Source organism: Sturnus vulgaris, chromosome 25 (assembly GCF_052056855.1).
Source record: "Sturnus vulgaris isolate bStuVul1 chromosome 25, bStuVul1.hap1, whole genome shotgun sequence".
Lineage (NCBI taxonomy): Eukaryota > Metazoa > Chordata > Aves > Passeriformes > Sturnidae > Sturnus > Sturnus vulgaris.
Genome location: NC_142267.1, coordinates 599,484 through 615,143, shown reverse-complemented (window position 1 = coordinate 615,143; position 15,660 = coordinate 599,484). Strand labels below are relative to the sequence as shown.

The 15,660-nt window shown below is 44.8% G+C and overlaps 2 protein-coding genes across 5 annotated transcripts in view; both read left to right on the top strand.

Annotated features, from left to right (window-relative positions):
* Positions 1-388: 388 nt before the first annotated feature.
* RBP7 (retinol binding protein 7) lies at positions 389-3,904 on the top strand. Of its 2 annotated transcripts, XM_014891894.2 has the most exons (4): positions 389-2,310; positions 2,826-3,004; positions 3,253-3,354; positions 3,662-3,904. In XM_014891894.2, exons 1-4 carry the CDS (start codon positions 2,238-2,240, stop codon positions 3,710-3,712), a joined length of 405 nt encoding a protein of 134 aa, XP_014747380.1. In that variant the 5' UTR covers positions 389-2,237; the 3' UTR covers positions 3,713-3,904. The 2 variants fall into 2 exon arrangements, with proteins under 2 accessions (XP_014747380.1, XP_088034783.1); XM_088178657.1 differs by lacking the exon at positions 389-2,310 and having other exon boundaries at positions 2,314-3,004.
* Positions 3,905-8,281: 4,377 nt separating this feature from the next.
* Positions 8,282-15,660, top strand: part of UBE4B (ubiquitination factor E4B) — a 34,071-nt gene continuing 26,692 nt past the window's right edge. The window contains exons 1-2 of one of the 3 annotated variants that reach the window (XM_014891889.2): positions 8,282-8,426; positions 14,212-14,386. In XM_014891889.2, coding sequence (XP_014747375.1) covers positions 8,403-8,426; positions 14,212-14,386 — 199 coding nt within the window. In that variant the 5' untranslated portion in view covers positions 8,282-8,402. The remainder of the gene's footprint in view (positions 8,427-14,211; positions 14,387-15,660) is intronic. The other 2 variants (XM_088178536.1, XM_014891886.2) reach the window with 2 other exon arrangements.

The following is a 15,660-nucleotide window of genomic DNA, read 5'->3' as shown; positions in this document are numbered from 1 at the left end:
TTACAAATAATACATTTATTTCATATAATAAAGTATCTTTTACTTTTGAGCCATAAGTAGAATATAATTATATATAGCCAGAATTGTTTTCTGTTACTGGAGAGAAAATGGTAGGATATCAATACTGACTGTAAGTGAAATATTTTTCTTTGCTAGAAATCTGGTTTTAAATCAGTGTATTTTCTATATTGTATGAACATAAGTAGAGAGGCACTGTGACTGTTGTGGTGATAGAATTCTACCTCCCTTTATTTGCTGCTATCTTTTTTTTTTTTGATTATGTGCCTTATTAAGAATGCCAAGGTTCGCAAGCCACTTTCTCGTGGGTCAACAGCTCTTTCCTGGGATCTCCACAGGATGACTCTGGTCACGTTTTTCAGACCAGACCCAGCTGAAGTGGGAGTGTCCAGGCAGGAGAGGCTGTTGGGCAGGTCCTGGGTCATGTTCCACCCTCCTGGCTGGCTGCTGGCTGTGCATCCTTTGTTTCACTGGCAGGATCCAGGAGCCTGCCTGTTACAGCACTGGAAGTCATTGCTCCCTGGCCATCTGTTCCAGTTAGAAACACCAGCACCACAGCCAGGGCTGGGGCTGCTCATGGATGGCAGACAGGTAAAACTTGGAGGATTTGTCAGACCCTCAAGGGAACACGGGGTCCTTTCACCACACGTCATTTAGACTCAAAATATTTTATTAATGCTGCAGCAGCAGCAGGACCCACTTGATCTGCTTCTGTAATTGGGCCACATCCCTAAGAGAATGTGTTAGATGCTCAGTGCTTCACAGCAACTAGGATGGAAGTGGAAAAAAGTATTTCCACAAAAATAAAATTAGAAAGTTAAAAGGAGAAAGGAATGAACCATCATGGGATGTGGCCAGGGCAATAGGCAGTTCTTAGGAGCTCCATAGGCAATTCTGTGGCTGAGACTTTAAACAGCAACCCTGGTGCCCTTTAGAGGTCTTTGTGTGAGCTTTAAGTACTGATTTGCAGAAAGAAGGACCACACCCCAGACTATCTGCATAATTTAAATTAAAATGTTATATCTGGACTTTGACAGGACTTACCAAGTACTGACTTATCTTGCAAGAGTCAGTAGTGTTGCAACAGTGCTTTACTACCATAACCTCAGAACACCAAGTTGTGGGTGAAATGTTACTATTTGAGTGGAGAGGAAACAGTAATTTTAATTTCTCAGTGCCATTCCTGGTTTAGTGTAGGTTAGAGAACAATATCCAGCTGCAAACAGGAAAGAAGCTTTGACGTCCTGAGTTCCTACTTGCATGATTCTGTGAGTCATATGGATGAGACTGCCAGCTCCAAAAACAGAGCTAAACTTGGGGGAAACTTCTCTGCAAAATACTAACTTTCTTATTCACAACATCAGCCCAACACAAGTCAGTAAATAAATAAATAAATGTAGTAGGTACAGGTGTGTTTCCTCACCTCTAAATCCCTTATTTCCTCACTTACAAATTCCTTAAGTGCTTTCTCTTCGAAGTCAACCATTTTTTATTCACTTTTCAAAACACATTGCTGGGTTACCAGGGATTTCTTTCACTTCTTTACTGAAGGTGAAGTCCAGCACTGAAGCTTAATCTGCTGCATCATGTGCTCCACTGCCTGTGTGTTCTGCCACGACGTGTAGCATCTAATAAAGCATCAGTGGGAACAGCTCCTGTGTCAAGAACAGAAAGCAAAGGCAGGAGCTACATCTCCTAAATACACAAGATTACTTTTTGAATTCTGTTTACTTTCACTCCAGACATAAACCAAAATGATATAATTCTTATCTCTGTGCCATAGGTACTGCTTTAAGATTTGTTGATATAATACAATCCAGTTGAACAGTCAATCCGTGTCTGTTCAAGTACAGCATGTCTTTACAGGGGTACATCACCTTTTCCACAAATATCTGGATTTCAGATCATAAAGTCCCAGATCTAATAAACTTGCAGGAAGTCTTAGTAATGACAAAAGTCATTTAAGGTATACAAGATGGACAAAATGGTTTAAACCCGTTTTTGGCTTGTTTTGTGGCTCTTGGGCCATTAACATTTGCTCCACACAAAGATTTCAGGCACGGTGAACTTTTCCCTCCAGCACAGCTGAAGCCATTCTAAAATACCCTCTCACCCAGTGGCTCAGCAGAGCACCCTTCCCCTCCACGCTGCCTTATAAAAGGCCTGGCTACAAAACCACATTTCCATTTTTGTCTGCATCTTCCTTCTACTGTCTGGCAATGCCTGTGGATTTCAGTGGAACCTGGAACCTCGTCAGCAATGACAACTTTGAAGGTTATATGGTGGCCTTAGGTAGGTGAAAATACCTGATTCTGTCCTTCCTTCCTTTCTCCCAGAAGGGTCTTCTTGAATTTTAGGTACTGCACTTCATTTTTAAGGTATAGAATGCTGAGAATTCTTGTTAATTCTTTCATTGCCTTTCCTCTGTTAAAGGATGAGAATAGGCATTGACCTCTTGCTAAGTGGGGGTGAAGTCTGAAACCAAATTTGGATGTCTCTGAGGGGGAAGTCAACTTTCTGCAGGAGTCTTCTGGCTCAAAAAAAAAAAAATCTGGAAATCTTTTATAGGAATTGTGCAGCAACTGAGTAAAGTGGTTTTCAAAGAGTAAAAAGTAGAAGAGGACAACATAATCTGTGCAACATGCAGCTTTAAACAAAACTAAAGGTTCCAATAAAACAACAAAATGCTGCACAGCAGTAAGGTCAAACTACCAAAGAAATGCTTCCAGTAGTAATAAGGGTTAATTCCTGGCTGCCAGAATGGCTGGTGATAAATACAACTCTGATATTTTTGCCTTCTGTCCAAGGTATTGACTTTGCAACACGCAAAATAGCAAAAATGCTGAAGCCTCAGAAAGTGATCAAACAAGATGGTGATTCATTCTATATCCACACCACTAGCACATTCAGAGATTATCTGCTTGAATTCAAAGTTGGAGAGGAGTTTGAGGAAGATAATAAAGGCTTGGATAACAGAAAATGCAAGGTAAGAGTGAATATATGAGACGGTGATGATCAATCCAGATGCTTGAGCTGAAATTGTTTCAAGAATATTTGTATAGTGCAAGACAGCAGTAGGAGCCTGAGTTACAGACAAGGAGTGCCACTTTCACTCAGGAGTAATAGCTAGTTCCTCTTTTATCCAGCAAAATGCACATTTTCTAAAAGTATTTTCTACATCATACAAGTATGAGACAGACATGCAGAAACATATTTTTGTTCCCTGTTCTACAGAGCCTCGTTACCTGGGAAAATGACAAACTTGTCTGTGTCCAGACTGGTGAGAAGAAGAACAGGGGCTGGACTCACTGGCTTGAAGGGGATGACCTCCACCTGGTATTGACTTCAGATTTCTACTAATTACATCTCTGTATGGCAAAAATTAGATTTATAATGTGGTCGTGGTGTGCACAAGTCTCCTAGCTCAGTAGGATGTGTAATGGGTGGTACATTGTGAGCACATTCTGCTTTGAACCAGCTTCATTGTTTCACTGTGATGTGTCGTTAAATTGGGAATGTTAGGGGTGAGTTTTCAGCGTGGCCAGAGCGGTGGCAAAGGGTGTGTGTTCAGTTCTGGAAGCAGTTCCTTTGATTACTGCATCTATCTATACTCTGGGGTTTTCTGTTTGCTTGTTTTTGGTAGGAGCTTCGTTGTGAGAATCAAGTGTGCAAACAGATCTTCAAGAGAGCTTGAATGTGTGCTGGGTGCTGCCTGCAGGGACTGCTCTGCACAGGAGCCTCGTGTCCAGGGAGGGCTCTGTGGACAAGAACTGCCTCCTGTACCCAGTAACCTCAATGGTCTGGAGTTTCTGGCTCAGGAAATTAATCTGCTGTTACCACTGTTAAAGGTCTAAATTTTGCTAATAAACGCCCCAAACCAAACTAATCTTAAGAGTCTTGCTTTTGAATATGTTTTTGGAGGGAAAAAACCCAACCCAAAACATAAGTGATGAGGCGTGGGTCTCTAGGTAATTAAAAGTCAATTAAAAGAAGAAAACGTGACAATTCTAAGAGGTGTGTCATCATCAAACAAAACGGGGAGTGGGGTGCTGACAGAGAAGGGAACATAACAAATAATGAAACAAACAAAAGGTATGGATTCATTTTTTCAAAATGCTTCTCTTTAAGGTGTAGACTACTACTTTACTTGCTTGTGTCTTTCACACTGAGGTGTGAGGCCCCATATTGTGCCAGAGCTGCTTTATTCTCAAAAATAATTCAGTTGAGCTTACCAGAGGAAACAAGCCTGTGGTCAAATCCCAGAACCATGAAGATGGGTCCGAGTGATCCACGAAGTTTCCAGTCTGCAAAATAATTGAACTCTGTAAGCACAGAGGGAAAACTATGCTGCTTTCGTTAAGCTTTGTTTGCATGCAACTGTTAGTTAGTTAGATTAAATGTTTTTCTTTATGACAGTGTGCAATATTGCATAGAAATATTGCATAGTTTCTTGTGTGAACGTGTAATATAAACTAGGTAGTTACAAATGAAATGAGTTGCTGCATATTCTTGAACTGTAGATCAAGCTTAGTAACCTATTACTTCATATTAAAGAAATAGTCCCTGACATTTTGGAACAATTAGCACCACCTTTGTGATACTTCTTATCGGTTCAAAACGCTTAAAGTCACCATCAGAGTCAGACAAAATCCATTGAAGCATGGAGGGCTTTTGGTTAGATTGATTCCCTCCACCTGTATAAATTTAAACTGGTTTCCAAAAGAAAAAGGAAAGGACTAGTAGTCTTTATACAGTTAGGGAAATGTGCGCCCCGGCAGTAAAATGCCTGGTGTTTATGCTGTGGATCCTGACAGCGTCTCCCTTCTGGAACCGAGTGCTTTCATTTGCTTGAAAACAAACTTGCGGTTATAAGAGCGTTCCGTTAGCAGAAATCACAAATCACAATTAACTCCGCCGCTAATGACAGGCAGCAGCAGGCGGAGTTTCCTGCGCCGCCGGATGGCGCCTCTGCAGCGAGCGCTCCCGACCGGGATCTTCCCGAGCCCGCCGCTCCCGGCCGGGATCTCCCGCAAAACCGCTCCGAGATGCAACTCAGAAAGGCAGCGATGACCTTGAAGGATAATAACAGAGCTCCCCAGAGAAGCACTCGAAGGGTTTTATTCAAAGGTGTTTCAAACCACTTCAATTATCTTAAAAAAAATCCGAAGGAAATTAATGCAAAATGAAGTGTAATCTAAAAATCAAAGGTAACAATATACATCTAGTCTATAAAAAGACTGGCAATTTATATTATGATCCAAGTATTGGTCTCCTTTCTGAGCACCCTGGTTAAGTCATCAAAATATTTTGTTCAAAAATATTTAGATCAATAAAGTACATTAAAGATGTATACAAAAACACAAATCCAGATAGCCAGCCTGCCTCATCCATGCACTTAACAAACTGGATCAATTCTACTGCTGGATAATTATTAGCAACGTGCATGAAAAGATGTCCTAACAGCTCATCTGGATCAGTTTAGTTCCATCTTAAGAGCATCCTTTTCATGTTCAAAGAACAGCTTTTACAGGATTCCTTCCCTTGCTGACTCAAATCACACTGCCCCATGCACCTCTTGCTGTTCAGGTCATATTATTAGTGACTCTTCATCCTGGGCTAAAAACTTGCTGATGCAACTCTCAATTCGTTAATCCTTTGCTAAAAGAGCAACTTTAAAAAATCCTTTTCTCTTTCATCTACGTGTATTGTAACTTTAAAAAGCTGAGCTGGGGGTGAGCCTCCAGTGTACTTACATGTAACTTGGCTGTAGCTGAGTTTCATTTCGAGTGTGAGGGAAAAGATTGATGTCTTCCAGAAACAAAATATTTTGTGGTATAATGAGGGAATCAGGGGCAGAAAAGTTCATATTAAGATTAAAAAAACACCTTCATGTTCAAATTACATTTACAAAAGGCCGAGGCCGAGTGCTCAGTGGGGTCTTGGCATCTTATTTTTCTCTTGGGACGTTACTCAGCTCACAATAATTAGATTTAAATCCTGTGAATTCTGAATCACTCGTCACTGAGAAGGGGTTAATGGTTATGTACCCATTCTTACACACTCCTTGCACAGTCACTGCACACTCCTTTACACACTCCATTGCTCGGTGCTCGATTGCTCATGCAAGGAGTGGGCAAAAAGTGTGCAAGGAGTTTGTAAGGAGAGTGCAAGGAGTGAACAGGAAGTGTGTAAGAAGTGTGCAATGAGTCTGTAAGGAATGTGCAATGAGTGCAAGGTGTGTGCAATGAGTGTGATCGATTGCTCGGCGCCTGATAGCTAATGCCTGCCGATCGATTAGATCGGCGATCGATTGATCGCGCCTGCCGATCGATTAGATCGGCGATCGATTGCTCATGCCTGCCGATCGATTAGATCGGCGATCGCCTAGTAATGCCTGCCGATCGATTAGATCGGCGATCGATTGCTAATGCCTGCCGATCGATTAGATCGGCGATCGATTGCTCATGCCTGCCAATCGATTAGATCGGCGATCGATTGATCGTGCCTGCCGATCGATTAGATCGGCGATCGATTGCTCATGCCTGCCGATCGATTAGATCGGCGATCGATTGATCGTGCCTGCCGATCGATTAGATCGGCGATCGATTGCTCATGCCTGCCGATCGATTAGATCGGCGATCGATTGCTCATGCCTGCCGATCGATTAGATCGGCGATCGACTGGTAATGCCTGCCGATCGATTAGATCGGCGTTCGATTGATCGCGCCTGCCGATCGATTAGATCGGCGATCGATTGCTCATGCCTGCCGATCGATTAGATCGGCGATCGATTGATCGCGCCTGCCGATCGATTAGATCGGCGATCGATTGCTCATGCCTGCCGATCGATTAGATCGGCGATCGATTGCTAATGCCTGCCGATCGATTAGATCGGCGATCGATTGATCGCGCCTGCCGATCGATTAGATCGGCGATCGATTGCTCATGCCTGCCGATCGATTAGATCGGCGATCGATTGCTCATGCCTGCCGATCGATCAGATCGGCAATCGATTGATCGCGCCTGCCGATCGATCAGATCGGCGATCGATTGCTCATGCCTGCCGATCGATCAGATCGGCGATCGATTGATCGCGCCTGCCGATCGATTAGATCGGCGATCGACTGGTAATGCCTGCCGATCGATTAGATCGGCGTTCGATTGATCGCGCCTGCCGATCGATTAGATCGGCGATCGACTGGTAATGCCTGCCGATCGATTAGATCGGCGATCGATTGATCGCGCCTGCCGATCGATTAGATCGGCGATCGATTGATCGCGCCTGCCGATCGATTAGATCGGCGATCGATTGCTCATGCCTGCCGATCGATTAGATCGGCGATCGATTGATCGCGCCTGCCGATCGATTAGATCGGCGATCGATTGCTCATGCCTGCCGATCGATTAGATCGGCGATCGATTGCTCATGCCTGCCGATCGATCAGATCGGCGATCGATTGCTCATGCCTGCCGATCGATCAGATCGGCAATCGATTGATCGTGCCTGCCGATCGATCAGATCGGCGATCGATTGCTCATGCCTGCCGATCGATCAGATCGGCGATCGATTGATCGCGCCTGCCGATCGATTAGATCGGCGATCGACTGGTAATGCCTGCCGATCGATTAGATCGGCGATCGACTGGTAATGCCTGCCGATCGATTAGATCGGCGATCGGTTGCTCATGCCTGCCGATCGATTAGGTCGGCGATCGACTGGTAATGCCTGCCGATCGATAGATCGGCGCTCAGTTGCTAATGCCTGTTCACACCCATTTGCACACCCATTTGCTCGCCCTTGTTCCCGCCTCTCCCGGACCCCTCACCGCTACCGGAGCCGCTCGCCCCGCGTCCCGTCAAGAGACCCGGACCCCGCCCCCACGGGCTCCGCCCCTCACAGTCCCCGCCCCTCCCGGGCTCCGCCTCTCCCGGGCTCGTCCCTCACAGGCTCCGCCCCCGCCGCCCCTCGGGCCGCTGCCATTGGCCAGCGCGGCGCGCGCGCGGCCCCGGCGTGCCCGGCCCCCCGCGGGGTCACGTGATCCCCAAGATGGCCGCCGCCGCCCTGTTGTTTTGATGAATAATCTCTGCGCGGGGCAGCGGCTGCGGGCGGGCGGGGGCCGAGGTGGAGAGCTCTGAGGGGCGCGGGGGCACCGGGAGGGCGGCTTCCCCTCGGCCGCGGCGGCAGCTGAGGCGCGGGTGGGCGGCGGGGAGCGGGCCGGGGGCGGCGGTGCTGCCGGCGGGCGAGGCGCGGCGCGGTCGCCCCGGAGATGCCCTTGTGAGGCGGCCCGGGGGGCAGCGGCGGCAGGAGAGCGCTGCCTCGGAGCGGCCCCGCGGCCGGGCGGAGGAACGCGCCCCCCCCTCCGGGCACCATTAAGAGGAAGGCGATGGAGGAGCTGAGCGCGGACGAGGCGAGTGCGCGGGGCCGGGGCCTGAGGGGGCGGTGGGGCCGCGGGGGGGGCGCGGGGCCGTGCCGGGCCCTGCTCGGACCCCGGGGTGTGCACGGAGCCATCCTGAAAAGCTCTGCCTTCGCCCCGTGTCTGTGCTCGCTGTTTTTCCTTCTATCCCCAGGCTGTCCCTGACCTGCGACCCCCCGGCTCGGCCGTGGGGTTGTGTTGCTGCTCTCCTGGTTAATTGTTTATTCTCTGCTTCCCTCTGCTAGGTAGCCTTTGTCTGCAGCGTGTCCCTCTCTGTGTCCGATACTAAGCGTTTACGTGCTCTTTGTGTGTGATTTCAAACAAACAACCTTTTAACATAGTAAAATACTGAAAATTTTGCTTCCTTAGACTCTTTGCTGAGAAGCAGTATGGGTGTGTTCGTGGTCTTATGTTTAGTATGAGTTCTTCTTGAAGCAGCTTGAAGCAGGCTTGTCAGTTTTCCAGTATTTCCTTTGATTTTCTTTATTTATTCAAGCTCTTCGTCTTTCACTGAAGAATTCCAGTGTTATGCTGTAATTGGCAAACATTTATCTATAATGTACGTATTCTGTTCACATAGAATAAGGTGAACTGTTCCTTGTTTCTTTTAAAGGATGTTGCTTTTCTTTTGTTTTTAATATAGAATAAGGTCTGAAGTTTTGCCCATATATTAGAGGATTTCCGAATTAATTATGTCCTGGATATATTATAGCAGGATCCAGGAAGTTTCCCACTGTAATCCTGAAATCAAAATGTATTTTATTGTACCTGCTGCAATACAGGCTCAGTGCTGTACTTATATTCCAGGGGTGATCAAAAGAATTTTTTTAAATTCTGTCCATGTCTTATAGTGGGATTGTAGAGCAGGGTGGCTGCTGTTGTCACTCGGATTTGTATTCCAGAAAGTTGGGATGTTTTTGATGGTGTTGTCTGTTGCAATTTAGCAATCCTGCTGTGTTGCATCATGATCTAGGAGAAAATACTTTGTGCTGTTGACTTGCTGAAGGTTCTCATACTCTGAGAAAAGGAGAAGAGTTCCCGTGTTGGGAGGGGTGGGATGGGGCACTGGTGGGGTGAGTCTGCTGTGGAAAAGCATCTCCAATTTTCCAGGTGTATTTCATGAGTACTTTGTTTACATGCAGTTCTTCTCATTGTTAAACTGCCCTGATCCTGAGGTGTTTTATGATTAATTTCAGAGTTATTTTACCTATGTAGGCTTGTTTGTGTCACTGCCTCAGCACATTACTGACATCATCAAAACCACTGCATCATGATTCTGAGGCTGCAGGAATGGAGTTCTCCAGTGAGGACTCATCCACCTTTTTTGGCCAAATGTTTGTCTCGACTGACTTTTCCACGTCCTTCTTGTCCAGTTCAGCAAGGAACAAACCAAATTGTCTTTTAGGTGATTGCTTGTGACAATCTTGTATTATTTTAACAGAGTCACGGTGTCACTTCTTGTTATTAGTGGATTGCTCACTGAAAAGTCAGAGCCAAGTCAATTTTAATATTCCTCCACATCTCCACTTTGCTGTTATTTGGCATGGTGGGCCTGGATCAGCCTATATTGAAAAATCAGCACCTGAAATATGCTATAGGTGACCTCTTCAGATTCACACATTTTGCAGGCAATGACTGAAGGTGAAAAAACGCTCAACGGAAGTTTAATTGCAAGGCTCTTACAGATAAGGTTCTCTTCTGTTATCAGACATAATTAAACATAACACTAACGGTTGTGGCTTAAAAAGAAGAGATACACAATTGATCATACATATATTTTAGTTTCAAGAAGGTATTTTCCCCTCCTTTTAAGAGTGTCTCTCCCTGACATTTTCTCACTGTTTGCTTTGTTGATGCACTAGAAGTTGTAATTTATTACAGACCATAGTAAAATTTTGAGGGAGGGGAAAGAGATTTCCTTCTCAGTATGTTTTAGCACAGCAAATAGCACAGGATGAGAACAGGGACTTCACAGAAAAAAAGCAGAATCCAGCTAAATGTAGCATAAAATGGAAAAGAATGACATGAGTTTGTCATCTTCCAACACGTACGTGATTGTTGAGCATAGAACGTGACCACTATCACCAGAACAATGAAGCATTTCTTAAAACAGTTTAACATGCTCTAATGAATAAAAAAAAAATGAAGCTATCAATTCAAATTAGCTTTTATTGTACAGATTTGGAACTGATCTACGCTATGGTTGAATAGGAAATTTCTTTAGAGTCTCCCCAAGCAGTTGCCACTATAGCAGACACTGATACAGATGTTTTTTAACTGGGAATGTGTGAGCCCGAGGAACCAGCCTTCCTGCTTGTATATTTATTACCTGGTGCAAAATTAAATTAGCAGTCAACCATCTTTAGCAGGGTGCTATTTTTACGTTTTTTGTTGTGGTGCTTGCAGCTAATGGCTTTTAAAAAGTCATTTAGATAAAAAATATATTTCTGAAAACTGCTGTTTATAGATGTTGTTCAGATGTGTCCAGCAAAAACTGCACTAGACTGTACTAGTTAAAAAGCAATGTGCTCTTCACATTCAGCCAATTAGGTTTTTTTTTAAATTAGGCTTTTAAACTGAGTGTTCTGGAGCTGTGCTCTGCAGGGAAGCTGGGCTGTGGAGCAAGCAGTGCCCGTGTAATAGTTAGGGCTGAAAACCTTGTCACTATTAGGTAACATAATGACACATAACAACTTTGTCATATGTCACTGGCTCAGGTCTGAAATCAAGGGTTGGGGATTATTCAAATACCTTAAACTTCCCTAAAACATTATTTTAAACCCTCAGCTTTGTGCTGCTTCACGGTAATTTGGGGATTCATTCAGTCTGAAATGGAACAGGTTAATTGGAGGGCACTCCCCCACTTCTGGCCTGGTGTTTGTGTTCTGTGGAGGCAGCAGGTTGGGGTCTCCTTTGTCCCTTGTGTTGTGTGTTCTGAGTCCCCAGCTGTGCCCTCAGCATAAAACCCATCTTCCCTCCTGTCCCTGCTGTTCAGCCTGAAGATACAATTAACTGGGAATTAACTGGATAGAGTGTGTCCACCAATTTTATGCCATCTTTTCAAACCTCGTTCCGCCTGTACTTGGCCTTTTTAGCATAGTATGCTTCTGCTCTTTTGTCTTACTTAAAACTTCTTAGTCTTCAGATCAAACTTCAGATTCCTGTAATAATTTTATATAAACCTGGAGGAATATGACAGCTTGGGGTATCCAGGTACCAGATCTAGTCCTTTAACATGTGCTCCATGTACCCTCACTTGTGAAAGCTGTATCTGTCAGTGGTAAAAATATTCGGAATTTATTTATATTTTAATATCACTTTCTTTAGCAGTAAGGTAAGTGTAATTTGCTCATCATCCTTAAAGGGGCAGAGAAAAATATTGTATTAGTTTTTATTGCAATCTCTTAACTCAAGCAGCCCAGTGTTTGTGCAGGTTTCTTGTTCCAGGCCCCTTCAGACTATTTTGCAGGGCAGGTCACAGCCTGGGTGGCTGATGGGCCGAGAGTGACAAATGCAAGGCAGATTTGTCTCAGAGTCCTCCTGTCCCAGCAGTGCTGACTGCACTGGATTTGCTGTAACTTGGGCAGGATCTTGCCAGGGAAGGGAAGGGAAGGGGTGCCCAGTGCCCCCAGTGCCCTCAGCTATCTCCCTGATATGGGAGAGGATGGAGAGGGGACCTTGTTTGAGTAATCAATTGGACTATACTTGTGAATTAATTAATAAATGTATTGGGTATCATCTCTGCCTTTTTCTCTTCACACATCTCCTTCCTTACATCTGGTTTGGAACTAGCTAGCAAGCATTAATGTGAACAGTTGTGAAAGAGTTCCACATCACATTAATTATATAAAAAGCAAGAAAAAGAAATCATCTTTGTCCTTCAGGCACTGGTGTGTGTATAAGGAGTGTATATTGTGTGTGTATTTGTGAGCTGTGAACACTTCATTTGGATTCAGATGTGGGGACATTTTCTCAGTTATACCTCTGAGGGCTGAGGTAGTTCTGGAGTTTTTTCAGGTGAGCACTGGGATGAAAAACTGAAAAAATGAAATAATGATGTACAAATGAAGAAGAGGGAGACCCTAATACGTATTACTTTTGCTTAAAGGCAAAGCTGAGCAATTTATTTCTGCATTAAGCTCCCCCATTTTACTTGACAAGGAGGAAGGATTAGAGATTCTATTCATTGCTATTTTTTGGAGTCTTAAAAAAACTTCTAGCTGCCTTCCATGTTCATGTGGTGACACCTGTCGTGGAGGGAGATGTCGTTCCAGACACTGTTTTCCCACAGTTTTTGAAGTCTGATTTAATTTGATCTGTTCTTCTTCCTGTTGGAGTAGGTTTCACGGGCCATTAAATGATACACAAATGTGGTGTAGACATTGACTTGACACGAATCTTTTGTTCACTCTTTCAGTTGCCTGGCAGTTCTTTAGGACTATGAGCAGAAATGAAAACTTCTAAGTTGTGTGCAATGCTTGAGTGTCATAATACAAAGAGAATAACAGGAATTCCTGATTTTTGCAGGGAGTTGACATCCTCAAATATGATACTTTTATTTTGGGCCTATTTCAAGCCAAAGATGTAAGCTTTGGGCGCAGATCCTGTCAGGCAGCCTGTGATGATAAATAATTTATTTTCTGATTTTTGTTTATGTGAAGCTTGAAGCTTTATAGATCTAGTTTTATAAGTTTTGTTTTGTCTGTTTATTTCTCAAGTATAACATTAGTGTTCTGGGATCACATACAGTTTTTAAGAAGTAGGTTTATAACACTTTTCTGTAGTTGGATTTTGGAGGCAGATATTTCACTGTTTTAAAAGTAACATGCAAAAACTGTTTTCAAAATTCTTTATGATGGAATGTCTCTAGGTGATGAGAGGATGTTTTTTACCCTGTCTTTACTTGTCAGGATGCTTCTGTCCAGCACACATGATGCATATTTTTGGTGTTGCAGTTCTGATTTGGATTAATTTGGACAGTGGTGGTCTTGAATAGCTTTCAACCAGACCTTCTTTAGCACGGGTGTGTTGGTATCATGTGGTGTGAAATTAAAGCAAGGGTCACGTTCACGTTGTCCCTTTTATGACATTAACGTGGTTTGTCAAATGCCAAAGTCAATGGGGAGGAGTGTTGCAGGTTTTGAAACTGCTGAGCAGTGAACGTTCAGCTGGTCTTACACAACCCCTCGAGGGACAAGCACAGCATTCCCAGTGCAAGTGGATTTCCAAGGCAGCAAATACTTCAAATTTGAACATGGGGGTACCACAGAGCTGTGACACAGAGCAAAGGAAGGGCAGCCAGCACTGAGCAGGCTTCGGGTGAGGCTTCAGTGTTTGCCTCTGCAGGAGCCAGCACAGCCTTCAGTGGGGCCGTGCTCCCTGCACATCTGTACAGGCCGAGCCTTCAGTGGGGCCGTGCTCCCTGCACATCTGTACAGGCCGAGCCTTCGGTGGGGCCGTGCTCCCTGCACATCTGTACAGGCCGAGCCTTCAGTGGAGTTCTCCTGTTGTTCATCTCTCCGGGCAGGGGTTTCCCTGGGGTTCTCTCCGGGCAGGGGTTTCAGCGGGGTTCTCTCCGGGCAGGGGTTTCCCTGGGGTTCTCTCCGGGCAGGGGTTTCAGCGGGGTTCTCTCCGGGCAGAGGTTTCCCTGGGGTTCTCTCCGGGCAGAGGTTTCAGCGGGGTTCTCTCCGGGCAGAGGTTTCCCTGGGGTTCTCTCCGGGCAGGGGTTTCAGCGGGGTTCTCTCCGGGCAGGGGTTTCACCGGGGTTCTCTCCCCGCAGATCCGGCGCAGGCGCCTGGCACGGCTGGCAGGAGGCTCCTCGTCCCAGCCCAGCACGCCCCTGACGTCCCCGCAGAGAGAGACCCCCCCGGGGCCGCCGGCGCCGGGACCCTCGCACAGCCTGGGCCTCAACGTGCACAGCATGACCCCAGCTACCTCTCCCATCGGGGCATCAGGTAGGCCGGCAGCTCCTGGGTGCCCACGGTGGCTCTGTGCCCGTCCCCACAGCTCCTCACTGTGCAGGGCACTGGCGCTGCCGCTGCTCTTGCCGAAAGTCATTTTCAGAAACAAATGTTGAAAACGGTGAATGAAGGTGCTTTTTGTTTTAGACTTCCAAGTAATAAATGGTGAAATGTTTTTCCATTTATTCCATTTGCAGTTGTTTTCCAGGTGTGGGTAAACTTATGGCATTTACAATATGGGTTACCAAAGCTTGAAGAAGTTTGTAATAAAGTTTATTATTACACAATATTGTGGAAAAGATGTGTCAAGGAGACTGGAAAATCCCTCTCAAGTCTTGCAACACAGTTTCTATTGATTGGTTTCGAGGTACATTTTAGCAATCAGAGTCAAGTTAATTTTTGATCTTTAGGTCCAAGCATTCAGCACAATTAAAAATAGCAAGCTGTGACTGGGCATTGTCGTGTAAGAATGAAGTATTTGCTTTCTGCTTTGTATTACTTTGCCAACTTCACTATTTACTGGAGGGAATGCAGGCAGGGTATTTAGAAATTGTATTTATTTCAGAAGATGCAACAAATAACTGATCTGTTAAAATCGTACAAGTGCAGCAAGCAGGGGAAGTTGGGAGGGTTGCTCTGTAGAGAGCTGAAGACAAAATTAATGTATTTATACCACATTTGACCTAACAGAAATTAATTTTGATTTCGAATTATCTGATTTGGAAATCAGGACAAATTGGTATGTTTTCCAGTATTGTGATCTTTATCTGAAAACTTAAATGGTTTTGCACGTTGTGTTACTAAGCTGAGAGGTTCTCAAACCAATGTCAAAACAAATGTCAAGATGTTTCTAACCAGGTTTTCAATATGATTTCTAATATTTTAATAGAAATAATGTTTTTCCAATGCTCCTTGATGAGCTTGCAGAATTCATTAGCATTTATCTACTTGCTTCTTGAATTTTCTGCTTTTCCCTTTGGCAAGCAGAGTATTTTAAAGCTTAAATCTTGTAGTTCAGTTACAGTGCTGTTCAGAAATACCTAGAAGTGACTCCTTCCTACTTGTTTTGTTTCCTTGCATCCAAAGCAGGACAGAGAAAAGCTATCAAAAGCATTTCCTGAGATAAACTCATTGCAGATGGAATTTAACACTCTGTATTGTCCTCATGATAAAGACAGCAACCCAGAGGTGGAGGTGACTTCTTTTTTTGAAGAATGGTGCAGAGTTCACTCACTGTGTTCCCTCAGCCTGGGCTGCATGACTGTTTT

Coding starts and splice junctions, on each gene's coding strand:
- RBP7 (XM_088178657.1), top strand. CDS start 2,738: ATGCTTCCAGTAGTAATAAGGGTTAATTCCTGGCTGCCAGAATGGCTG. Junction 3,005..3,252: donor TGGATAACAGAAAATGCAAG/GTAAGAGTGAAT, acceptor CCTGTTCTACAG/AGCCTCGTTACCTGGGAAAA. Junction 3,355..3,661: donor AAGGGGATGACCTCCACCTG/GTATTGACTTCA, acceptor TGTTTTTGGTAG/GAGCTTCGTTGTGAGAATCA.